At 40.2% G+C, this 25406-nt stretch overlaps 2 protein-coding genes across 8 annotated transcripts in view; one reads left to right on the forward strand and one right to left on the reverse strand.

Moving 5' to 3' along the window:
* The window catches only part of MACROD2 (mono-ADP ribosylhydrolase 2), an 893899-nt gene that overhangs the window by 828626 nt on the left and 39867 nt on the right, over nucleotides 1–25406 (forward strand). For 5 of the 6 annotated variants that reach the window (XM_039569265.1, XM_039569264.1, XM_039569267.1 and 2 more), the window contains 5 exons: nucleotides 6174–6236; nucleotides 9514–9579; nucleotides 21225–21302; nucleotides 21913–21987; nucleotides 22485–22577. In XM_039569265.1, coding sequence (XP_039425199.1) covers nucleotides 6174–6236; nucleotides 9514–9579; nucleotides 21225–21302; nucleotides 21913–21987; nucleotides 22485–22577 — 375 coding nt within the window. The remainder of the gene's footprint in view (nucleotides 1–6173; nucleotides 6237–9513; nucleotides 9580–21224; nucleotides 21303–21912; nucleotides 21988–22484; nucleotides 22578–25406) is intronic. The other variant, XM_039569266.1, reaches the window with a different exon arrangement.
* Nucleotides 10516–24593, reverse strand: LOC120411705. 2 transcript variants are annotated; one of them, XM_039569270.1, is made up of 4 exons: nucleotides 24028–24593; nucleotides 21534–21657; nucleotides 14950–15078; nucleotides 10516–11186 (listed from the first exon to the last, which is right to left on the reverse strand). In XM_039569270.1, exons 3-4 carry the CDS (start codon nucleotides 14984–14986, stop codon nucleotides 10594–10596), a joined length of 630 nt encoding a protein of 209 aa, XP_039425204.1. In that variant the 5' UTR covers nucleotides 14987–15078; nucleotides 21534–21657; nucleotides 24028–24593; the 3' UTR covers nucleotides 10516–10593. The 2 variants fall into 2 exon arrangements, with proteins under 2 accessions (XP_039425204.1, XP_039425203.1); XM_039569269.1 differs by lacking the exons at nucleotides 14950–15078; nucleotides 21534–21657.

Raw genomic sequence — 25406 nt, forward strand, 5'->3', positions numbered from 1 at the left:
TATGAGTGTAGTCTTCTCTGTGGCTTCTCTGTCAGTTTCTTCAATTTGTGAAAAATCAAAATAGGTCTCAAGTTTTATTTTGACTGTGGCTTGGAAAAGAAGCCATGTGGCTGTCTGTCATGGTACATAGTTACTCAGATCTTAGGCAAACTGTAAAAGTATGAACAAAGAGTAAATTTATATAGTAACAATAAAATTTGTGCATTTATTTTGCACTTGCCCTCACGGGGTCGTTTTGTTTCTCTGTGTCTTGGATAGGGCTAATTGTAGGGCCAGGAGTTAGGACTTCTCTATAGTGCTGTGAACTCTGCATCAACTCACAGGAGCAATTTCTGTCCACTTTTATACACTACGAGAACAGTAGTAATACTGTGCACCACAGTGTGTGTATTTTTTTGCATCAAAATGCCAGTTCTATCTTTGTTCTCTGCACAGACTGCCTGTGACATCTAGGGTGTGATATCCATCCATATTCTGGTTGTGTTGGTCAGCTCAAGCTTCCAGGAGATGTCTCCCTTCATTTGTTTTGAACCATCACAGGAATAGTGATGCTCAGCATCATTGGCAATGAAATGTTCCACACCCCTTGCCCAGCACCTGTATTGCACAATCTGAGTCAATGGAGAGTTACATCCAGTGAAAAGCCGGCTGAGCACCATGTTCCCAGCAGTGAGTTGAGACAAACGGGCATGCTCCTGTCTTCCCAGGACTTAATTTGATGCTGTAGCTGTTGTTGCCTGGTTCTTCCCTAGCCAGGAGAGGTATGATGAAGCTGAGTTAGTTGTCTTATGACCCACAGAAGAGTGAAGCAGGGGGAACATGCGTGGTGACTTCAGCAGGCTTTAGCTGAGACTCTTGTATTTCTCAGGATGTTAAATAGGTGCAATACAATCATTTTATTTTTAACCTCTGAGATAAGCCACTCAAGCTACAGGTTTCTCATTCTTTTCCCACACTCCTGGACAAAATGCTGCGTGGAAATGAAACCCTGTTATTTATTGGGCTGACAAGCTTCATTGGGCTGGGTGCATTCACAGTAGCATGTTCAGGGCTGCACCTGCAGCACAGTAGTTTGTTGAAGCAGCACAGAGGGAAGAAGTCTCATAACTCTATTAAACAATTACTGCAGATAACTCATAATTAACCCTTTTTAAAATGTACCCCAAAGGGGTTAAATACAAGTAGTGATTAAAAGTGACCTAAATCATAATTTAATTAAAAGAAATTAAAGTGCAAACTGAAAATGTTCAGCAACTCAGGCCACCACCCTAATGATTCACTTTAATATGTTTGTAGTTCTGCAATAATGGCCTTTGTGTGTATGTGCTTCTTGGTTTATGTCTAATATTATTTTGCCACTGGAATAGTTTGAAAATAGTTGCAGGCTGTATGATCTCAAGTGTCTATATGGATGTACATGTGCTTTCTTCTCACATTTTAGGGATTTCACTGATGCCAGCGTATCTACTTGTGTGCAGAATGCAGATCAAGGCCTATATTTTAAATTTTCTCATTAATTAGTTTCTCTGCTATACTATAAGGACCTTCATGTCATTAGTGCCATGATTACCATGGCAGTATTTTTGTGCTGTAAAAAAGATAGTTGAAAACTGGCGTCCCTTGTCTGCCAGATCTTGGTTGCACTTGCATTTGTTATACAAGAAAGAAGCACAGGTCAGACCAATGGAGAGATGCCACAGTCACTGGCCATGCAGAGAAGCAAATGATGCTCCTGGATTTGCATGGCAGAGCCATGCAGAGATGCAGCAGGATCAAACCTGCTGTTCCAGGATGTGGTACCTGCACAAATTAAGATGAAAGCCTCAGGTGTTGGCCCTTTGTCATTTTTACTTCTATCCCAGGAAGGAGGAGAAGGTTTGAGGAAACCTTATTCTGGGTGTTGACACCCTATGGATGATATAAATACAGCTTTCTCAGTAGCAAAAACAATTTTATTATTAATAGCTTATGTGTTCATGAGTTGGACTTGATAATCGTTTTGGATCCTTTCCAGATCAGGGTATTCTGTGGTTCTGTGTTGGAGGGGTAAAAATGGACTGTTTCTTCCTGGTTATACAGAATTTCTTCCTTTAAATAGAAGAATACAGTATCTGCAATTCTGTTTTCTTCTGAAAAATGTCTTTTTGTACCATTTTTTGGGGCACTGACTTTAGCCTCATCTCTAAGTATGTCGCCAGCTGCTTGTGAAGAAAGATGCTGCTGAAGAGGAGTAGGTGTGTGAGCAGACCTAGCACTTCCTCAGCTCTGAAATGGGAAGAGCCAAGAGGCCAGCAGGCTATTAATATTTTTGACTTGCCATGTTTGTCACAAGAACAGTGGAAGATGTAAGAAGCCACATGCTTCCAGGGTCTTGCAGAGAAAATATGAAGAATACTAAAACTGCAAGGGTTTGTCCCCTGATCTTTCATCATGATCTTGTCTGATGCCTTCTCTTGTCTGACAGCCTTCTCCTGTCTGATGGCTGGCTTATTATTTATCATATTATCTGCTTCATTTGGGGGCTGCCACTGCAGCTTGCACCTCACTGTGCATGCTAAATGCCTCTCTGTAAGAGAAGGTGGGCAGGCACTCCTGGAGAATCCTCTTTGCTGGTGGAGTTAGAAGTTCCACTTGCTCTGCCAGCTTGCTGAGCATGCTGATTGATCCTTGTTTAGCCTCTTTTCTACCAAATATATCATGTGGGGAAGGGGCATGGGGTTTTTTTATGACCTCAAAGAAAATGCTAAGGGGAGACAGCAAGAACCTATCAGGCAGTAGTCAGCTTGGCTATATATGGAATATATAGCCAATATATGGACAGAAGTAGGTCTTTTAGCATCTGATGTGCTTATTTTTTTTTTGTATGGTGCTACTGTGATCCTCAAACTTCTGGTTTTTTAAGCTGTTATGCCAGGGGGAAAGAAACAGATGTTCCAATTTGTTTTGTGATGTGGCTCAAAATAATTTACATTTTCTGGCCTGAAATGACATGACATGTCATTTGCTACTTTTTTTTACCTCCTTTGGAGTGAGTGACAAATTGTTGTTCAATTACCAGTGTAATAGAAAAGTAAATATTGTGAGGACAGCTTTCACCTAAAGAAATGCAATCACTGATTGCTGCAGTAGTGGGAAGAGAAGGATGGTAGATACTGTAGAAGCCATCCAGTGGAAAATACATTTTTATTATAAATAATGTCATGGGGAAGACTCAAGGAAAATGCACTGGCTCTGGCTTTTCTGCCTGGAGAAAAGGAGATCCAGGGGTGAATAAAAATATGGTGGAAAAATTGTCTCACTTCTCTCGTAAAATATATTTCCAGCTCTTTGCCTTGAGGACATGCTCCTTAAAGCCTTTCCATTTGCTCTGCACCCAGTTCCAGTGAAGAGCAATAACTGCAGAAAGACTCTTCATCAGTCAAACACACTCAGTGAGAGAGACTCATTAGAAGGGTTTTTTTAAAGTGGAAAAACCTGTTTGTCAAAGACTTTGGGATTAGTCACTTCTCCACTCTATAGTTTGCTTTCTTATCAGTGTATTCATGCTCTGCTTCCTCCCTTTCTAACGAGATAAATAGATACTCTAGGCTAAGCAGAGTTTAACTGTTCCTTCTGCAAGTCATTTACTTGAGCATCACTTGTCCAGTCCTAATTTTTAGCATTTCCTTTTCTCTATTTCTTCAAAAGTCTCTTGCCAGGCACAATGCTTACTTACAGTACACTGATCAAGATGACTTTTCATGTCATGATCCAGTCAGTCTATTGGGCTGGGTCAGAGTACAAGAGGTGAAGTTTCTGTTTAAAGTCTTTCACATTTTTCTTTCTAAAGGAACAAAATGAAGTGAAAAGATGTTGAGAATCCTGTAATTTATGTTCTATCCAACCAGTTCTAAACAGTGAATGTCCAGTGAAATAATACATTTAGGATTGAGAAAATGTGGTTCATCTGATAATCTGCCGAACCAGATGATCATTTAAACTTTCTCTCATAGTTTAAGTTTTCTCTGAGTGACTTAAGCCAGAGATATAGTTTCTTTGCAATAAATATGAATGAACCCTTGAAATACCTGGTTTTAGTCAAGTAAGTTGTGGCTATAGTCATAATAATGGATGTAGAAAAAAGCATCATCTGGAAATAGAGTTTTAATTGTGAATGCGGTAAGGTAATGGCTGAAATTAATTTCAGTGATATATCAGTAGTTAAAGCCTAACATGCTTTTTCTGGTTGTAGTCTTTCTGCAGAGAGTGAAACATGTTACACTTGACCATAATTAAATCCTTGAAGCTTTGGCACTGCTCATTTCACAATGATGCAATAATCTCTTTGGGTCTGACCTATCAGTAAAGATTTTTCCAGTGCCGCCGCACTGTGGTGTTACAGGATTGTCTTTATTTATTAATTGCTTGCTGCATAGCTTGATGACACCAAGCCTGTGTTTTAAGAGAAAAGGGACGAGGGAGAGAAAGTTTATCCTCTAGTATAGCTAACTTTCTATTGTGCACGCTGTCCTCCCGTTGTGTGTCGACAGGCAGAATGGTGACTTTGAAAACAGTACCTTTTGATTTCAAGTCAGGGAAAGAAAAACTCCACAGGTTTTGTCACGCCATTTTGGTCATCCACATAATGCAATTTTTTACAGGTTAGAGCTCAAAAATGTGCTAAGAAATCACTATAGCAAGTCATCCATTAAGGTTAGAATTCGTACAAAGAGTTACCAGGAGGGCAGGAAGCCCAGTCCCCGCTGATGGCCATCACCTGCAACCTGCCTACCTCTCTTCTCTCAGGTGAGGGGTATCAAGTTCCTGCTCCATCTCCTCTCCTCCTGAGAGCAGCTCTGTGCAGGGCCAGCCTTGGAAATAATTCTCCACTAGTCCCATCTGCTGGATGCCAGGAAGAACTGCCTGCTGGAAGGAGGGACAGCATCATACCTCAGCCTTTAAATATCAGCTGGGTGTAGTGTGCCACCAGATGTAATCTGCCTGTGGAAAACATCTGCTCTGTTTTCCTTCCATCCACCTAATCACATTTGGACCACTGCTATTCCCTTCACCAGGTTCCATGTGTTAAGTCAAAGCAAGGTGGCTGCGCAAGGAACTTTAGCCGTGTTGCTTTAGAGAAGCTATAATCAGAAAACCCAGCAGCCAGCAAAGATCACAGCAAAAAAATGTGTATCATCATCAAGACATTTTCAGGCCCGGGAATAAATTTCTTTTCTTGCAATGTGTATGCTCAGCAGTCAGATTTTCAAATACCTCATTAAGGCTGGTACTCAGCTTGTGGTGCTGCAAAGAAGGGAGCATGGCCATGGCATCTGATCCTGCATGCAGCACGGCAGCCTCTCATGTTATTATGACGCTAAAAGAGCCTTTTCCATCCCTGAAAATAGAGAATTCCTGATATATTTCTAATGAGGGCAAGCAAAGTTTAAGAGACCCATAGATATTTTTCAGGGTATTACCTGTTCTCAGTGGTTATTTGCTGTTTGGTACCTGCCTTCCAAAAGAGAGATGGAGGGTAGAAAATGGATAATGAATGTGAAGTAGTGGAGAAAATTGGGAATGACTGTGAATGTAAAAAGGGGGAAACTTCATTCAGTCCAAACAATCTTACTTTGGTTTAATGTGCTCTCTTCATTATAGCCATTTGTGATGCGTTTTTATACTTTACGTTAAGTGGCATTGTGGTTTCTGCTATAAAATTAAATTCAGTTGATTCTTACTTTCTATAGGCATTGAAGTATGTTCTGCAGGTCAGAAACACAGCCACTTCAAGAATCCTGTTGAAATGTTACTGGAGGAAAATAATCTTGGGGGAAAAAACTCTTTATAGAATACATAGAAGTTCAAGCAACTTTATAAAGTTCAAGTGCAATTTCATTTATTGCAGACTGTGTTTAGGGAAACATCCCTTTATTTGGTATTGTTATTTCCAGTGAGCCTATTGAGATAAAATCTATAATTCTCATCTTGAGATATAAAAATATGACTGGTTTAAATGGAACTGTTCCTGTTGACAGTTTTTTTCAGCTTACCTTTACACCTCTCCTTTTTTATCACAGCACTTTGTTGTAAATTAGCAGTTTGTGCTAAATTGGTTTAAATTAATATTGCACTGCTCCAGTTACCAATACAAAGATGTATCATAAATAATTTTTATGTGTTTTTCTCAATAGGTGGTAATGGCACAGTGGATAAGAAAAACACCAATGAAAGTAAGACCCAGAGTCAAGAAGCAGGTTTGTGCCCAGCTCCTTAAAGGCCTATCTTAGGTTTTATCCACTTGGTGAACAATAACCTTAGTCAGTGCTTTTGAAGGGGAATGTTTGTACATTTCCACCAGATTAGCTCAGGTCTTCAGCAATGCTCCCATTAGAGACCAAATCTTCATTCATTGTGAATGAATGTGTTGCAGTGCAGGAATGCAGACCCCTCTCCAGCTTACCAGCTCTACGTTCTCCCGTTAAGGTGCCTAATCTAGCTAATCCTCTCACAAGGAATAAATAATTTTTTCTCCTCTGCATAGAATAGAAATGAGGTAAAAGAAATGTGGGGAAGGGGGAAACAAGCAGCAGGCTCCTTCTGATGAAAACATAACTCCTGATGATTTTTAAGGGTATTTTCAAATTTTAAAAAATTGTCTACACAAGTCGTAGTGGTTATGAAGATTTAAATCCATTGCATATGCTGTGAGTGAATGTCAGAGTTCACAAGCAGTGGGTTTTGCAGGTGACATGCTTATAAATTATAGTGAGTTCAGTATGTTGGAATACAGTGTCACTCTGTGCTCACAAGTGATTTTTTTCTGTTTAATTTTTCATGCTACACAACTCTGTTCCTTGCAAGAGACAGCTAGAATGAATTAGCTATCAAAAGACCTGAAGTGGCAATCAAAATGTCTATCTCCTTATTTCTTAAGTATTTCTTTTAGTGTAGTATTGCATGTAGCACTCCGCTTTTCTCATTCCATCAGGATTTTTTTCCCATTATAGTGCAGAATGTTCCCTAAGCATATTTAAACCAGAGAGAATGAAAGGGTTTTCTTTGGAGTTTCTTGAGCTGAAGGTGGCAAGTCAGCAAACACAGTAGCTAAATTTAGAAGGTCTGGATTCCTGACTTACCTGATTTGCTTCCTGCATTGTGGTAATGAGAAATCCATTGGATGAGTGTCTTCTTTTTGTCCTATGCATTGGCCACTGTGTAGGTGGAAGGGCAGCTTTTCTCCCTGCCCTGCACAGGTCACTCTTCTGCAACTGAGTGTTAACATCTGATGCTGTCTGTCCAAGCTTGAAGTCCTTCTGTGTTTCATGTTCTTTTTATCACCTCTTCTGTATGTCCTCATGCAGGGCAGGCAGTGAGAGACAAAGCCAGAGGCACACAGTATTACAGAATAAAATAGATTCCCATGGACTTCAGCAAACTTTATCCTCCCCAAGATAAGTGCATGGTGGTGTTTTGTAAATGCTGGAGGGCAACCACATGTCCTTCCCTGGGTTTTTCACTTTCATGCTAGTTGTATTTCAAACAGACAAAGGGGACCAGGGAGAAGAATGAGTTATTCCATGTGAATTGAGATTCTGTTTTGAATCTCTGACTAGACTGGGGCATATCTTTTTCCAAGCAATTTTCAGCTTTTAACTATACTGAGTACTGCTTGACTGCTAGCTCACTTAAGAGCTAATACTGCCTGGAGCTCCTGGCTCCAGTTGTAGAGGTTCCTGTTAAACCTGCATCTGGAGATGCCCAATACAGCCTGCTGTGCTTGTCACTGAAAGTCACTCTGATGGGGTAAGTATTTCAGTTTGATTGAATAAAATTCCCTTTTTCCCAAGAGAATTAAGGAATGTTTACCTCTTGAAACTACTACTTTGCTACTGTATGTGTTTGAAATGCACTGTGCTTTTCCCAAAACTGCTTGTTATGACTTGTTGCAATACGAGCTGTCAGAGCTGGTTCATCAGAGCCGTGATGTACATTCTTTTGCTATCTTGAATTGGTACTCATGTTTCATTTTTCTCATGAAGAGTGTCAAAGAAAAGATCCAGACATCTGAGATCCCAGATCCAGAAAATGTCATACTTTAGGAACACAGTTTAGGTACATGCCTAAATATAATGTCGTGCCCACTCATTAGTCACCTCCTTGGCCACAGGCAGATGGTGTTACAGGAGAAAATGATCTGGCTTAGCAATTTTCCCTCCTAGTTTACATAGTGACAGGAACAGAGAGGGCCACAATTACCTCCAGTTAGTTACATCTACCTAGTGAGTCTCTGCTGCTTTCTGCTCTATGCATTGCGGAGACAGAGCATCACCAGGAACTTTGAGATTGCTGCTTTTTCTTCCTTTCATGGCAGTAGAAAATTACCTGATTTTCCAAGGTACACAGTTGTATGCCTAGAAGATTGCTAAACACTACAAGTGACCACTGTTAGGAACAATCCCGTCAAATGTTAAAGTTCTTATTTGTATTATATAAACCAAAAGGCATAAACTTCCTCTGAGTGTGACAAATCATATACTTCGACATTGTGAAAGAAAATATAGGACAAAAAATTGATGCTCTATTCTTACTCGGTCCATTATATAAAGATTTACATATTCTCATTATAGTGAAAAATATCATGATATCATAGAGAAAAGTATATATTATAAAGAAAACTATAGTAGTGGTAAAAGCACCAATAGTCTGAAAAGACTGAAAGTTTTCAACTGTGTGGGGTTTTTTTAAAGTCTGGCCTACAGTCTGTCATCTATGAGCTTCACAGTTAACACATGGGAAAACAACATGGCAGGTGGTTCTGAGCTCTTGCTTCAATCTAGCTAAAAGTACTAGTTGTCTATGTAAGGAAAAGAATTTGTCAGAATCATCAACAACAAGTCTTTTGAAAGAAATTAAAGTCTAGAAATGAAAACAAAAGCTTATAAAAATTTTACAATTATAAAAATCAGCAAGAAATAGCAACAGTGAAAGTGAAAACATTTTATTAAGTTCATGTACCAGTTGTATCTATTAACTACAATAGGTTTACCTATGTGCTCTACCATTAAAAAACTCCAAGCTGCAGATTTCTAAGAACTTTCTAATTTCAGGCCTGATTCATGAAAGCTTCTATTTTCAGGAAAGCATTTGCATCTAGTAATTTGCGTTCCAGTGGGATTCATGGACATGATTCAAGTTAAGAATGACTTAATTGTTTTTTCTCAAAATATATGGATTAAATGAAAGAAAGAAATCTCAGAGCAAATAGAACACCAGTCTACGCATGAAACCAATAGCTGTATGATGAGATATTGAAATACAGCTTTGATCTGGCTGTATTGGAATGTTAGTTTACATCTTTCTTAGGGAAGACAATCAGACCAGTAATAGCCAGTAAATGGATGGAAGCCCAGTAAATGAAATTCAGGTCTAATACCTTGTCTCAATAAGGCGTAACACTTTTTTTTCAGTGAAGTGGTTCATCAGTTTTCTGTTTAATGAATAACTTCTCTTTCATTACCTTTGTTCTTATAGATGAAACAAAACCTTCAGCTGTAGCCAGCCTGTCATCAGAAGACACTGAGCTGAGTGAGAATAAAGGTACAGATTGGAAATTGTGTTTTGAAATATCCCATCCCAAGAGGAAATTTCATGAAACTGTTTTTTCCTTTGTCTGGAAATTGCCAAAATCTCAGTTAAACAATACAGAAATAGGTAAACACCTGGATTTTCATTTACAAAAGTCTTTGTAATGAAGCACTTGGCACCAACTGTTGTGCTGGTAGCAGAAATGCCACAAATTCCTAAGTCCCCTTGTTACAGAGTTAATACTAAAATATCATACATGACGTATCCGAAATAAGCCCAAAGCTTGGGCTCCCTGGGGTTGTTGGGGTCCCTCCCCTGCCATGTAGCCCTGGGAGAGGGGCCCTGGGGGGGAGACACGGGGTTTCCCTGCCCCTGCTCAGTTTCATTCCCCATTGGTTGGTTTGTGTTCCCCGGGGTGGCCGAGGACCCTCGGGTCCCGTGACTGCGGGGCTCCTGAGCTGAGCCCCGGCCATGCGGCTGGAGAAATAAACATCTCTGAAACATCTACCACGAATCTGTCCATATATACTTCGTTTCCACGGGACTCCTGGTTTGAAATATGCTTGTTGCAGTAATCCCCGCGGCGACAAACTGGTGGAGGAATGCGGGCAAGACACCGATCCCTAAGGAAGATTCGTGAGTAAAATAACCACTCTAGACCTCTCTTCTCATCTTGGTTTGGATATTCTCTCTGGACTATGGGAGAATCGTGGGAAATGGGGCTCTCTGAGCCACAGAAAAAAATGTATCTAGAAGTAAAAGAATCCTTGAACAACAAAACAAAAAAGTAATGCAACTGGGAGATCTAGAACATTTCTTCATCTGGCTTTTCAAAAGGTTCTCCTATATTTCTCGAGACTTACTTTTTGATATCGAACCTCCTGTATCTTGTGAGGGGTGTTTCTGGGACGAGATATGGGATAAAGTATGGGATCAAAGAGAAGCTTTCCGTGCATACCTTATAATCAGGGAAGCTCTTGAGGAGCATTTGTATGGTCCCATTACCCCTAAAGCAGAGGATCATACTTATCCCGTGGCCGAGACCACGCGGCCGCCATCCCGGGAGCACATGACTGCAGCCGTGCCGGCGGAGGTGCCTGTGCTGGACGCGCCCGGCCCCCTCGGGAGCGCACGCCTTATCGCGGACCCCATCCCTGTCTTGGGGTCCCCGGCCACGCGACAGCGAGTGAGGGAGCAATGCCGCAGGTGCCGCGGGTGCCGTGGGCCACGAGCAGCCAGGAACCGGGCATCGGCGTGGCAGGCTGCTCTGAGCACACGGCTCAGAGAGCCCTGCGGAGGGAGAAGCAGCGGTTTCCACAGCGACATGAGAAGCCGCGCAGCGCAGCACCGAGCAGAAATGGGGCCGCACTCAAAGCAGCGTGGAGTTTGCGGAGCAGAACCGCTCACAGGCCACGGAGCCAGCAGCGATGGCAACGCGGGGCCGCGCAGAGCCCAGACACGCGCCGGAGCAGCGCCACTCGGAGAGCACGGAGCAGCTGCAACGCAGGGGCCCGGCCGAGACGTCGGAGTTGGCGAGGCGGCGGCCACGCAGGACAAGCAGCCACGACAAACACGCAAGCACATGATAGGAGGAGTTGTAGCCACGAAAGTCACAGGAACTGTGAAATGGTACAATGTAAAAAACAACTATGGATTTATAACATGAGATGATACAGGGGGAGATCTATTCATCCATAGAACTGCCATTAAAAGGAATAACCCTAAAAATTACCTGCAAAGTGTAGGAGATGGGGAAGTTGTACAATTTGAATAGTGCAAGGAAAGAAGGGTTTACAAGCAGCGAATGTTACTGGGCCGGGGGGTATTCCCGTCAAAGGCAGCCGTTATGCACAAAATTATAAACAATATCCATCCCAGCAATTTCCCTACTCACAGCCTACTTTCCCCTTTTACCCTATACCCAATATGAACCCCTTCCTAAGTTTACCCTATCCCCAGTTTATTCCTAATCCGTTTTTCACCCCATGGCTTCCCTATACAATTCCATTTCCCTACAATTCCTCTCCGATGCTGAGGGGGGGATGAAAAGAGGGAGGGAAGAAATTAAACCCTCTCCTGCCTCAGTTTCCCCACAAAGCATGCCCAGAGAGTTCTCTCTCCCTTCTGTCAGCCCTAAGATGTTCCAGAGAATCTGTTTGGACATTTAAAGACTCAGGAGGGTGGCTTGTTTTGTCTTGAAACTGTTCTTGTTATCCAGTCGTTTTCATTCTCCTTTTATTAAAATACAACGGGTGAGATGTTGGGGTCTCCTCCCCTGCCATGGAGCCCTGGGAGATGGGCCCTGGGGGGGAGACACGGGGTTTCCCTGCCCCTGCTCAGTCTCATTTCCCATTGGTTGGTTTGGGTTCCCCAGTGTGGCCAAGGACCCTCGGGTCCTGTGACTGCGGGGTTCCTGAGAGAGCCCCAGCCATGCGGCAGGAGAAATAAACATCTCTGAAACATCTACCACGAATCTGTCCATATATACTTCATTTCCACGGGACTCCTGGTTTGAAATATGCTTGTTGCAGTAACCCCCGCTGCAACATGGGGTGACTCACAGGCATATAGCTAAGCATGCATATCTATCTCAGCAATATCATCTCCCTGTTCAGCGCTCTCCTGATGCAGGAAAAGAAAAATGCAAGAGCTATAAACGCATCAGGAGGAGACAGGAGGAGATGAAGTCATAATAGAGAGGCAGAAAGTATGTTTATCTTGTGGAGACTGTGCTGGGCACTCAGATCATTTAGTTTGTGATAAATATTTAAAAGTGTCACAGGGCCAAATGACAGGGAGTTTAGGAAACAAGAGAGATGATCTAATTTAAAAGTTTCAAGCTGAGATTTTTCCTGTGGAGCTGTTCATTTACCAACAGATAGGAATCAGTGGACAGCTGTATTGTTTTTGATATTCCTGTGATAATCATGCTATTAATTGCTTGTGCTGGTCTACATTTTTTAGCGTTTTTGTGAGGGTACGTCAGGAAAAAGTCTGGGTGATATACAAAGTGTTTGCTACCGATAATCCCAAACAGGAGTTATGCTCTCTATAACAAATACAATCCATCAGTACAGCCTTCAAGACTAATAGAAAATTTTCATGCATTTTACTGAGATAACATAACTACTAACATCCATTAACTTATTTATTTTTAAAGATTTAATGTTTAATTCAGCATTGCTACTTGTCTCTCTTCTCATTTTTCTAGATAAGTGTGACAGGGTATGAGATCCTGCCCTTTTGTTCCAAAGCCACGTGCTGGACAGCCCACATACTTACCTGATTATGAGTTCAAAGCCTTGTGCAGGTTGATTTAAGTGCTCTTTTAACTGATTGATTGATCCCGCAAAGGAAAAAAAGAACCACAAACCTTTGCTGGAGCACTGGCGTTTGCTTTTGATACACCACAAATTGAAATCGTGGCAAGGGTAGTGGAGCAGAAATAGTGATGGATTCAGTCCCAGCATGGTTGATGATTGCCTGTCATTAACTTTTCTTGTTTTGATGGTCTTCAGCCTGTTTATGTATTCTGTATCTTGAAGACTCCCCATTAGATATTTTTGTGTGTTTCACAATGTGAGGGTCACAGTGAGGCTTTGGGTTTGGATTTTTTTTTCTGTCTGCAGTCAGTGGAAGATCCCAACAAATTGCTATTGTTTTGAGTGCTTGTTGCTAACTAAGATGACTGTCTTCTGATATGCTTCTCAGTGTGTAACCCCTCTGGGTTTTTACACCATTGTATTAGAATTGTATTCCTCTTCTCAGGAAAGAAATCATCTTTGTGTGTTAAAGTCTCACTTTTCATATAATATACTAAGAGTATATAGAGTGTTTTCCCCTCTTCTCTTGAGAGGTTGATGGAAGAGACAGTGCCCTGAGAGATCAAAAGTGCATTATCTCTTTGATGTCCTACCTCTCCTCATAAATAAGATAGAAAGCGTCTGGTAGGGAAAAAGGAACAAGACATAGATTTTGTTTGTAAAACTGTACAAGTTAAAAAAAAAAAAGAGAGAGAAGAGAAGACCATGTTTTTGGATTTGGTTACTAGTTTCCTTAATGGACACCAGAATTTTGAACAGCAAGGCCACAATGGACCAGGCCATGGTTTTAATCCTTATTTCCATTGGTAGATTTTCAGCTTTGCAGATTTTTACTGTGAAGGTGCTGAAGCATTGGCAGAAGTTGCCCAGAGAAGCTGTGAATGCCCCATCCCTGGAAGTGTTTAAGGCCAGATTGGACAGGGCTTTGAGCAACCTGGTCTAGTGGAAGGTGTCACTGCTGGGGGGCTGGAATGAAATGATCTTCAAGATCCCTTCCAACCCAAAAGACTCTGTGATTCTTCAATGATTCTATAATTTTAGATTTTGAGGGTTTTTTAATGAATACTAGTGTTACCAAACAAGTGCTACTTCTTGGGAAATGGCACTTTTACAAAATCCTGGCATTTCTGAAAACACGTGATGCTCCCAAAATAAATTCCAGGTTTCAAATTATTTGCCCACTGAGTTAACATGCCTAAAATCTCCAGGTTCTGGAACATACTCATTTCTCTAGTTTATCTTCAACTAAATGAACAGGACATAAAGCATTTAGAGAAATTATGTTTTCCCAGTCCTTCCACCTAATTACTGTGAAAGATTTATGGCAAATAAGTCTAGCTGCATATTGCCAAACTCAGAATGGGAAGTTTCCTGCTATAAAAGTATAAGTCTTTCAAATGTCAGCTCACTTGTGAGTGTACCAAAACAAGTATTTTGAGTCCCATTAGAGTTGACTAACAGTTTTTCTGCTTTTTTTTTTTTTTCACTTCATATTTCTGGGATTAGAATATAGCAAACACATTGAATAGCTATTTATTGGTCTAAAATGTGATGCTATTCAAAACAGAGTACATCCATCTCTGCTACTGTGAAGATCTAATATTTTTGGTTTGAGTCCTCTTTATCATTTTTTTAAAGGAAAAGGGGGAGGATGGGAACGTGAAAGGGATTTTCATTATAAGAGTGGGGGACAGTGCAGGAATTACATTTTGAGGGGCTTCGATTAAAATGAAAACCTCCTGTGAGACTGCAAATCTCAATTCATGTAAAAGTGTATGTCTACTGTTACTATAGAGGTTATACTGTCCAGGAAGAAAGTCCACACAAACCCAGTTTGCACATGGCCTTTGAGCAAATGGAATTTTTTGAGTCTTCATCTATCTACAGAAGAAAAAAAAAAGGGGGGGGGGGGTGGCGCAGGGGGTAGAACAGTCATATTTCAAGAGTATCAGGATTTTTCATGCAACACTGTAGAGGTATCCTCTTATTCCAGTCTGTGTCAAGTTTCTCTTTCCACTGTCTGCTAAGAACTGTTGCAATTTTACCCTTAAAAACTTACATGCTTGGCTATGATCTTTTGGGGGGAGAGCTGACATCTCCAGGCAACACCTTCACAAGTGCTTCATTACTGCATATATGGAAGTAGATCCTTTTTACACAGCATATTTCACATGAGCGATGCTTCTTTCTATGAAATGTAAGGGCAGAACAAAGTGATTAAAGTCATTAATGTTTATGCAGCAGATAAAGGACGTATCAGGCAGGCTGCACTCAGTCTGGTATGTCTGTCTGTACAAGATTGTGCTGGGGCTACGAACTCATTTTCAATTGACCATGTAGTATGTAGATTGGATTGAACCTGTGATTATCTTTTGTTAAAGAGAGTATGCGTGCATGCACGTGTGTGTGTGTGTGTGTGTGTCAGAGAGTGTTCTGCATCTTCATCTCAGTCTACCAATTACTATTTAACTCAATTTAATGATTAGACTTTCTGGCAGGAAAATGTAAAAAGGAGCTGGATTTAGTACAGGTGAAGCATAACTCCCTACTATGCAAAGTTTCTGCGCACAACACCTTGATTATAATTCATTAGCACTTAATAAGAACTGAATTTTTATTTGAAGGTCAACTAAATTAAATCACATACTAATTAATTTAAAAAATAAAGTAGTGATTAATTATTTCCAGGTATTCACCAAAGTCTGGGCTTCTGTGGGAGTGCCATTGAAAGCAAGTCACTGATTTTCTGCATTCTCTGAAATGGAGTCAAGTTCAGTTGGCTGGAGGGCTTGTGTTTTCAGAAACAGAATTAGGTATATGACTTGGCTAGGGGTTACCCCTAAAAATTCTCTTTGGGCAACCCAGAAGCCAGTTAGTATCCTGCTTGTAAAATGTAATGGGTATAAATTCCTCTTTCGCCAGCTGTAGCTCTCTGTATGGAAAAAAATTGATGTCCTAAAGACATAAATGATTGAGAAGGGATAAACTGAAAGATAGAGCATTTTAAATGCAGGGCAGCTGTGCAAATCGACATAAATTAGTCATTGGTAAGTGCATGAAAAAGATTGACTGAAAGGCCAATATGTGCAGAAAGAGGTGTTTAAAATCAGCTCCTAGGTATATATTAAGACATCTAAATGACTGACCTGATTTTCAGAAGTGCTGAGCATTCAGCAGCTGCCAATGAAATGTTTTTACTTCACCCTTGGGCTATGATTAGACCTAAATTTCAACCTGAAAAATTTCAATTTTAGGTAACTGAAAAAGAAACTTTTTAAATGAAAGAATTTCAACATCCTCAGCCATAGCTGTGGCTTTGCATGCCTACTACAGTGAAAACATTCATCTGTCCCTTAGTTAGAAGGATTTCTGGGAAAGCAAAGTGGCTAACACAAGCTAATTTGCGGGCTTTGGGGTTTTTTAACCAGGGACATCAGCACCACGATCCAACCAGCCACTTAACAACTTCCACAAGGTTCACTTTGAGCTGTCTGTAACATGGGTTTTTCACTTCTTCACATTTAATTTGACCTGAGTTGTGCATCCAGATGGGGTCCAGCCCCTGAACCATTCAAGAGGTATTTCTGCTTTACCCTTCACCAGTACTGGCATCTGCAACAGTGAGCACTAATCTACTTAGCTGGCTTATTTAAAGCCTCCTTATTTTTTAATATTAGCTGACCTGGAGCCATCCAGCTGCGCTCCCGTCAGTCCAGTGTGAGATCCTGCTCTTTCATCTCATCCCTCCAATCCTTTCTCCTGGACAGGCTCTAAACAAGACGGTCAGATTTTTCTCAGCCTTTTTTTTTCCCAGAGCCCTGTACAGCAGGTCCTGTCCCTTATGGCAGGAGAAGGGTGCCCATAGTTTTTATACCAGCTGCACCTGGAATTTCTTGGGTGGACAGAAGGTGAGATGCCCTTCTGTCAGCTTGAAGCACAAATGGGTGGGAGAAGTATTCAGTGGATGCCACCTGCAGAGATGAGCTGCTTGGTCTATTACTTGAAAACTTGCTAAAATATCTCTACGAGGTGTTGCACCTAAAAAGATCTGGTTTACCAAGCCATTTAAACTTGGGCTCCAATAAATCTAATTTGTTATAAAGACAGATTAAAATGAAATCTTGGTGGATATAAAAGTTACATTTTAAAGTCAAAGCTCAAGAATCTCTTGGTGGATATAAAAGTTACATTTTAAAGTCAAAGCTCAAGAATCTCCTCCTAACTTCTCATAAATCACCATTTTATAGTACTTCATTTTAACATATTTTGCTTGTTTTATGAGGTGAATACCCTAATCATGTGGCAGCCTCTGTGCACACCATTACCTGTAATTTTAGATGTCTGCTTGATTTCTTTCAGTCTGGAAATATTCCACTCATTTATCACAGTATCATGCTTAAAAAAATAAAATGCACTGAACCTGTTTCTTTCCTAATGACCAGCTTTTTCCCTCTTCAATCTTCTTAGAGCTCCCTAAAACATGGGGATTTATCTATGCTGTGTACAGGACCCAGGTGTTTTGCACACTAGAAACTACTCAGTAAATAAGCCATACAGAGAGTAGCTGGGAATGTGAATTTTAAAAGATCATTAAAACCACTTAACATGCAGTTCTTACCATCTCCCTTCTTCCTTAGCTTTTGCAAAATCATCTTAGAGCAATGTTGCCTTATACAGCCAAAAGAAAAAATGAATGGTATGGAAAAGCATGGGGATTTATGCAGGATTTAGACAAATAGTGCATGATTATTGCTAGGAAGGATAGGATTGATAGTTTACTCCAAGCTACGTGCTTTTCTTGGATATGAATTCAACATACGGTTGATAGAAGCAGTGAATATACTTGGGAAGTATTCTGATCAGTTTATTTAAAGCCTAAATATTTTGTTCACAGGTTGTTAAAGACTGGGGCTAATTCCCTGGTGGATTCAAGCATGCAGTCTCATAAGACACTTGTTCCAATAAAATGGAGGGGTGCTGAGGCAAGCACTCCTGACATGGACACTGCCACTCCAGCCAGCAAGGAGGAGTTTCAAGGGAACTAAGGGATGCTCAGACTTCAATGAGTACTTAAGCTCCTGATGTGCAGTAGATAAATGTGGCCTATCTTTGGCTTATTTATGCAACTGAATGTCCTGTTTGGTTCATTCATGTGTGATGTTAGGAACTGTGCTCCAGTGTGGTATCAGAAACACAGATTTTTTTTTCAGTCCTGACTGGAGGAGTGTTAACCTTTACAGTCCCAATTTGTACTTACCCAAAGTAAGTAGTGCTCAGTATGTATGTTATCAAAAAGCTAAGCAATACTGTGCTGTGAAAGAATATCCTGGCTTGGATTCTCAGGTATGACTTAACAGATAATTAACTGTGTTAGGAGAAGACTAACATTGCTTTATGCCATTTTAGAAAATCAGGTGCATGAGAGGTGAACAAAGGCCTTAGGGATGGCCAGAGGCCATGTAGACCCTGGAATCATATAGGACTATAATACTAGGCTTATGCACAGTTGCACAAGGCTCCAAAGGGTTAAGTGAGCACAGAGGATCAGCTGAGTCTGAGGAATACCACTGCCCTACTGAAAACTTGCACACAGAAAGTAGTGTATCATCAGCATTTTTATTGATCACTGCCTTTGGTTTTACACTTCCACTTTTTCTTGGCACAGATTTGCTTCATAAATCTGGGTTTATTCCTTTGCTTTATTTTATTCTTGTTAATCCTGAAAGCAAATCTGTCTTTGAACCTTTTGGCTTGAATATTTAGTGCAATATTTGCATTTGAAAAGAAGGAACCTTTGATATGGTCTTGACCTTAAGGATATTGGAACTCAGAATCTGCATGATAACATCAGTCAAGATGTTACAGCTAGGCAGTAACTTCTGTCCATTGTCTGTTACTTTCAGAGACATGCTTTGCAAAAAACAACTTGTGAAAAACTATCAGTGTATATTGCCTGGTATAATTTGGAATTCAGTGCAGTTAAATTGCTTTCTCAAATACTGGGGCAATAGGACAACTGTTTATGACAAAAATGAAAGTTTAACACAAAACTATAATTCCTTAAGAATAATGCCCATGGGGCAGACTGCCAGCTGTGCCAATAGGTGGGAATAGCGAAGACACCCCCCCCTCTGATGCTCCACAACAAACGGCAGCATGATAGGGGCACATATGTCAGCCAAGCTCGAGGCTTCTTAAAATCCATTTGTTATCATTGACCACAGCACATAATTGTGCCTCTGATGCTGTGGATTGATTTTTGCATTAAATTGGAGTCATTCCTCATTCTGGGAAAAAAGGTGGCACCTGTGAACTGGGATTAAGGGCACCAGTCTGGAAGTATGAAGTATTGTGCAATAGGTATGGGATAAGAGAGCTCTAAGGGAGTGATGGGGCAGAGCTGCTTGCATGTCCCCCTCTCAAAGACTTTGATATCATACTTATCGTCACTTTTGACTGCTTGAAGGGCTGTGTTTGGGCCCTGGCATCATGGCACTCAAGGCAGAGGACTTCTTATTCCAGCTTTGCCAGTACAGTTCCTTTTACTAGCATGCAACTGTATCATACAGAAAAATATATCAATTTAGGGTATGGAGTTACAGGTAGTACAAATCTTGTCTTGACTGAAATCCTGAAAGCTTTGCCAAAAACTTCAGCAAACCCAGAATTTCCCTTTAAATGTGTTAAAAGCTTGCTTGAAAAATTCCCTGTAGAATTTTTGTGCTATTCCCATTTATACCAAAAGGTCCTTCAACTGGATTTTTGATTAAACTTGGAATTTGATAAAATTCTAATTTAGTTTTGCTCCAATTTAGGCTGATAAGGGTAATCCTTTGAACCTCATTGTACAGTATGTATGGTATGAAAGACTGGTGCACTGGTCTACCCAAGAAGAGTGGGTAGACATTAAGTTCATGGTAGGGTAAAAAAAAAGTGCAGCAAGTATAAAGTTTAGCAAATTGTACATCAGTGAGTTATTCTACTTTCAAACTTGGGTTTTTTAAACTTACTGTCATGCCAGAAAAGAAGTAAGAAACTGTGCAGGTAGTTAAATATTTGCCTTGGGGGATTATTTGCAGTTAATTAAAGCCACACACTTTCAGCACATACCTTTCCTACAGATTATTACATTTGGATCAGATTTTAACAACTCAGCTTTCTCACTTATCCATCTGAGATTATTTTTGGACACTTTCAGGAACTGAGTTTTACAGGGACATTCTTGGGTATATTGTAAGATTTGCTCAGCTATATTGTAGAGAGGGACCTTCCAGAATTTAAGCCATAGAAACACTGTCATAACGTAATTTATTATCACATGCTGTAGATCTTTTAGCACTGTCATTTTCTTTTTCCATCAAGCAGCATTCTAGAAAGCATCTCACACGGGAACACAAATACTAATTATCTGTTGCTGCTGTTACGACCTGGAGTGGACTTACCCCTGGCATCTGCACAATGTCCGGTTAGATCAGCACTGGTTTTTAACTAGGCTCAAAGAGAGCTCTTTATCCAGTGAAATCTGTGTGTGATGAGGATGAGCAAAACTAAATCAAGTGTCTGTGTTGCTGTATTACCTGAATGCAGTGGAATTATGCATTATGCATTTCTTGATCCCCATGCAAAAACTGACTGTTGTCAGAAAATGCTGTTTGACACAAAAAAAAAAATTCCCTGTGTTTATGAAGACCCTAGATAGCACAGCAATTGGACTTTCTGGCATGTAATTTAAGTCTCACTGTGCCACTGGTTCCAAGTATCACTTCGGGCAGTTTGTTTTGATAGTCTGCCCCAAAAAAGGAAAGCACTCTTGGCCACAATAATGACCTTGGGAGTTCTGTCATCAAGTGACATGAGGCTAGGATTTGCACAGGGATTTATGGGATCAACTGTTTCTGGAAAGATTTAAAGTTTCTACAAATCCAACGGTGAAAAACTGTTATTCTAAATAAATAACAAATCACTTTATTTATCAAGTAGGTGGTTCATACTATTTCTCATAGATTTGTGCCGCTCCACTCATTAGGAATAAAATTCTTGGTAGCGCTGCTGGTTATTCTTATGCATCCTTCCTTGCCAGCTTCTGGTTTAAGGTTTGTACTGCAGGCAAAAAACTGTTCAGTAAGGGTAGGGATTCCAAAATCAGTTTGAATAATTGAAACCCACTAGTATACTTCTGTAGTTTATAAGACTGTAGTTAAACAGATAGAAAATCAATCAGTGTATCAAAATGCCAAATACGAAGCTGGCACCTGTGGGCTACCTCTAACTTAAGTTACTTTTCCAGCATGAAAGCTGCTTCAGGATTTATTTGTTTGTTTGCTTTTTCCTCAGATCCTCTGAAAGACTCCAAAGGCACGCAGGGGAGTGATTCAGTGGATCCTGTGGTGTGTGAACAAGATCAAGCCAAAGGTAAAAGTTTTGTATCAAAGTTTTTTAAGACAGATATAATGAACCAGTGTGAAACTTCAGTTCTTCCAGTGTCAGCATCCAGTGGGTGTCAGCCTGACCTCTGCCACCTTAAGGAAATGCTGTTGGCTAGTAGAGGTTGTGTGTCAGCCAGCCATGGGGCAGTAATCCCTGATGCTACTGGGAAAGCCATGTCTCTAAATAGGTTTAGCCATACTGATCCTGGGTGCATACCATTATCATTGTCCTCCTATGTTGTCACTGTGGTTCTGAAAGCCTGTGGGGTGTTTCTGTTCCTTCTCCTGTCAAGTGCAAGTGCTTTACAACAGCTCCTATGAGAAACAGTGTCAAGGCTGAGCTGAAAAAGAAGAAAAACCTGTAAGTGCTGCAGGGTCAGTTTTGACCAGCTATTTGACAAACTTAATGTTTTGTATTGTTAAGTGATATTTTCATATATAAAATGTGTCTGACATTGTTCACTTAATAGAAGAAAAACAGTGTTTGGCTGAGAAATACCATGCTGTGTGCGAGATTCATGTTCTGTTTTGATGAATTTAGCATTGCCTGCATGCAACATCATCCTGATACCATTTTCTGTTTGTTGTATTAACAGGACAACAGGATGCTTCTGCAAATGAGGAGATTAAAACTGGGGCAGATTCCCAAGGCTCCTGCATGGAAATAGAAGGTACTCTATATGTGTCTTGAAATCAAAAAACAAGATTAACAAGCAAAAACACTTACATAGAATCATGGAATCATAGAATGTCTGGGATTGAAGGGACCTTAAAGATCATCTAGTTCCAACCCCCCTACCATGGGAAGGTGCACCTTCCACTAGACCAGGTTGCTCAAAGCCCCATCCAACCTGGCCTTCAACACTTCAAGGAATGGGGCATGGAGTATGTGTGTCTCTGGGATTGCAATGAGTCCCGGTGAGGACCCATGCTTGGAGTAGGCACATGGGATTTTGTGCTAAATCCCAGAAAGTTCAGTATCTTCAAGACTTTGCTCTGAACTAGAGCCCCTTGGATTTCCTTGGACAGTTTTTTCATTTTTACTCCTGGAGGAAAGTATCCTTTTCCCCTGTCAGTGTTTTTAGTGGCAAGGTCTTTAGTGGGTGTTAATCCTTTTATGTCCGTTTTGAAAAGCCTTATTCTTCATCTTTTTATCAAATTTATTCAGATCCACTGTTGAACCAAGAAGACAAAACAGAAGCTGAGATACCTTTGATTCTTGGTGCAGAGGAAAAGGAAGAAGAAGGAAAAGAAGAAGGAGGTGAGCCTATTATAAAACAGATGGAGAGAGAGAATGCTGCGGGACTCATGTTATCCTTTTCTATTGTGAGGAAACATGGAAAGAACACATTAAAGCTTTTTTTTTCCCCCTAAGAAAAATCCTTTTTTTGTCTTATTTTTGAGTATTATTTTGATATATTGGACTTGAATTTGCATAGGAAGCTAAGTGCAAAAAAGTGCACACTCAAGTTCAAAAGTGATGTTTAAATACGCTTCTCATTTTCAGCTTTTGCATTTAAGCACATAATACTGATTAAACAACCAATTTATGTCCATGTAAGTATCCTTTTGATCATGTTTGCTAAAAGCATCCAGAGTATTTAAAATAAATGGGTTTGATGGTTATTTGTGAAGTCATTAGTAGAGATTTAACTAAAGATTAACTAAAACTAGTAATTGTCATGAAGAAACCAATATTTGGAGCGAAAATGCAGAGTCTTCTGAAGCAGTAATTTTTTTCTGGGAGTAAAGTATTGAAAACCTTGGGAATGCTTTTGCAAGGAAATGTAGAAGTTTAAGTGTTGGATACTTCTGAGAACCCTGCAGTCATCTCACCATTTGTAAAGGCACACGGTTATATAAAAAATAATGTATTATGTAAATAATTATCTAATTTTAAAGTAAATGCAAGTTAATTATATGGTCATTTGTAGAGCCCAAGGTTGAATTTTACAGTTCCAAATTAAAATGCCAACATGATTTTTACTGAAAATTCTGGTCAATACTAACTGTGTTGTCCTAATTATGAAGTCCTTTTCTCAGCAACATTGACACCAACTTAATTGCAAACCTGCATTAGCAATATTGACAGTTTTCTTCACTGCAAAGCCAGGTTAATAGAACCTCTTTGTTCATATACAGCTAAACAATATTTCCTTCCCTTTTTTTTTTTTTTATTTCAATTGCCTATCTGTGTTGAGACTAATCACATCTCCTTGTTATCATTTGTGCTAATGGTATTGGTTTTGTGCTGTGTTAATGATGATGAAGGTAGAATTGATATAATTCTTATGTTCAAATTCAGGTAAATGGTACCACACTACCTCAGTTGCAAACCCAGGTCATACAATACAGGCTCACTCTGATTGCAAATACCAATGTTGTTATGTTAATCTCCTCCAAATAGAAATTATTTACATTTTATTTTATGCATCATCACAAGCAAATTGGACAAAATTTATCTTCATTATTTGCACATTTTCTCCTCTTTACTACTGTAAAGTCCCCTACAGGACTGTCATTTAGTTGCCAGCAGAGAAATTATATTTCAACATCTCTTCTACTTACTACTAAAATATGCAACATTAAGGAAGAGCAGGTAATGTCAGAAAAGGGTTGTTCTTGGCACCTTTCCTTTTCCAGACCTTGATTTAGAAGTTTCAAATACTAAGTAAAGAGTTCTTGCTAAGTATTTTGGAACTTGTTCCTACCTGAGATCTCAGGTGTTGATACTGTGCAGGATTCATCTGATCCAAAGCTTGTTGAAGTCCATAGAAGGAGTGCCATCAGTTTAAGTGATCTTTTGGTAAGTTCCATGATAAGAGGAAATGTGTTGAGTCTGTGTGCAGGATAACAGCATAAATATTCTGTTCAGCTTCTTGCACATATACTATCTTTGGCACAGGGAAAATAAATGGGTGCTCTTGCAGACCAGGAGCAGAGAGGGACATAAAGACTTTCCCTTACATTGTTTCATTCTTGTGGGTATAACCACCCTCGTAGCTCATCTTGCTAGACGCTTCTTGTTCTGGTGGGCACAAATTCTGCCACATGGGTTTTGAAGGTTTACCATAAAGTGAAGTGGGTCTCAACAAAAAGAGGTAAAAAAGATCAGCTGAAGCTAAAACTGATAAAATAAGATATATTTCCCAATGAGAGGCTCCTCTTAATGGAAAGAGATTACCTGGCATAAAAAAGAGATTTAATATGTGACATTATTTTATGTAACCCAGGTGCTACCTCCTGAAGTAATTCAGCTGAACAGTTTTCCAACAGCACACACAGTACGTTTGACATAGAATGAAATACCATATTTTTGTCTAAGATTGTGGGAAAAAAGCTAACGTGGGACTGATAGTCCTGTTAAACAGAAATTCATGGATCTTAAGTTAGTTTGACCCATTCTAGATCTATGTGCATAGCCAAATGTAGCAACTACTAAAATGCAAACTACCTGGTCTTTCTGTTCTATGTGATATTTTTTGTGTGTGTTTTCAAACGCATCCCGGAGCAAAGGGTAGCACATACCTGCCTCTCTCTTCTCTCTGTCTCACTGGGACCATTAGATTCTTGGGAGTCATCTGCAATCCCTTCAGTCCTCAGCACTGGAGCTGTGTAAGCCACTAAAGGACCAACAAAGAACAAAATCCCTTTTCCAATCCTAAAGCTGGATTTCTGCTCAGTTACTGATTGCGGCTTTGAAATGTGCTAGGAATTTTTTCAATGATGTGGTTTTCCGTGGAAAAAATGTCTCTTTCTTGCTGTTTTAGAGATGTGCCACAGTGTACATGAACTTCTGACAAACCATAGGTTATCTTCTGATTTAATTGCACAAATTTTACTGCCAGCTCACCTCTGTCTTTTGGGGGTTTTTAGAGCTTGCAGGGTCCTTTCTGTATAGCTCATTTCACTTCACAGCTCCAGAGTCACACCATAGTGCGTATTCCCACGGAGTCCCAGATCCCGGTGCTTTCAAGGCTCTGGGACGCTGGGAGCCTGCAGGAATGAAGAATCAAAAACTTGGCAGTCGCACTACTGTACCGCGTTGCCAATAGTAAGAACCAAGCCAGATTACCCTGAAGAATATAAC

The sequence above is a fragment of the Corvus cornix genome, chromosome 3 (genome assembly GCF_000738735.6).
Source record: "Corvus cornix cornix isolate S_Up_H32 chromosome 3, ASM73873v5, whole genome shotgun sequence".
NCBI classification, from domain to species: domain Eukaryota; kingdom Metazoa; phylum Chordata; class Aves; order Passeriformes; family Corvidae; genus Corvus; species Corvus cornix.

What these genes read in the sequence shown, in the direction of transcription:
- LOC120411705 (XM_039569269.1), bottom strand. Translation starts at nt 24,133, where the DNA reads ATGGAACTTACCAAAAGATCACTTAAACTGATGGCACTCCTTCTATGG. An exon ending in ATCAACACCTGAGATCTCAG is followed by an intron (nt 11,187 to 24,027) that starts GTAGGAACAAGT and finishes ACCATTTCACAG; the next exon opens with TTCCTGTGACTTTCGTGGCT.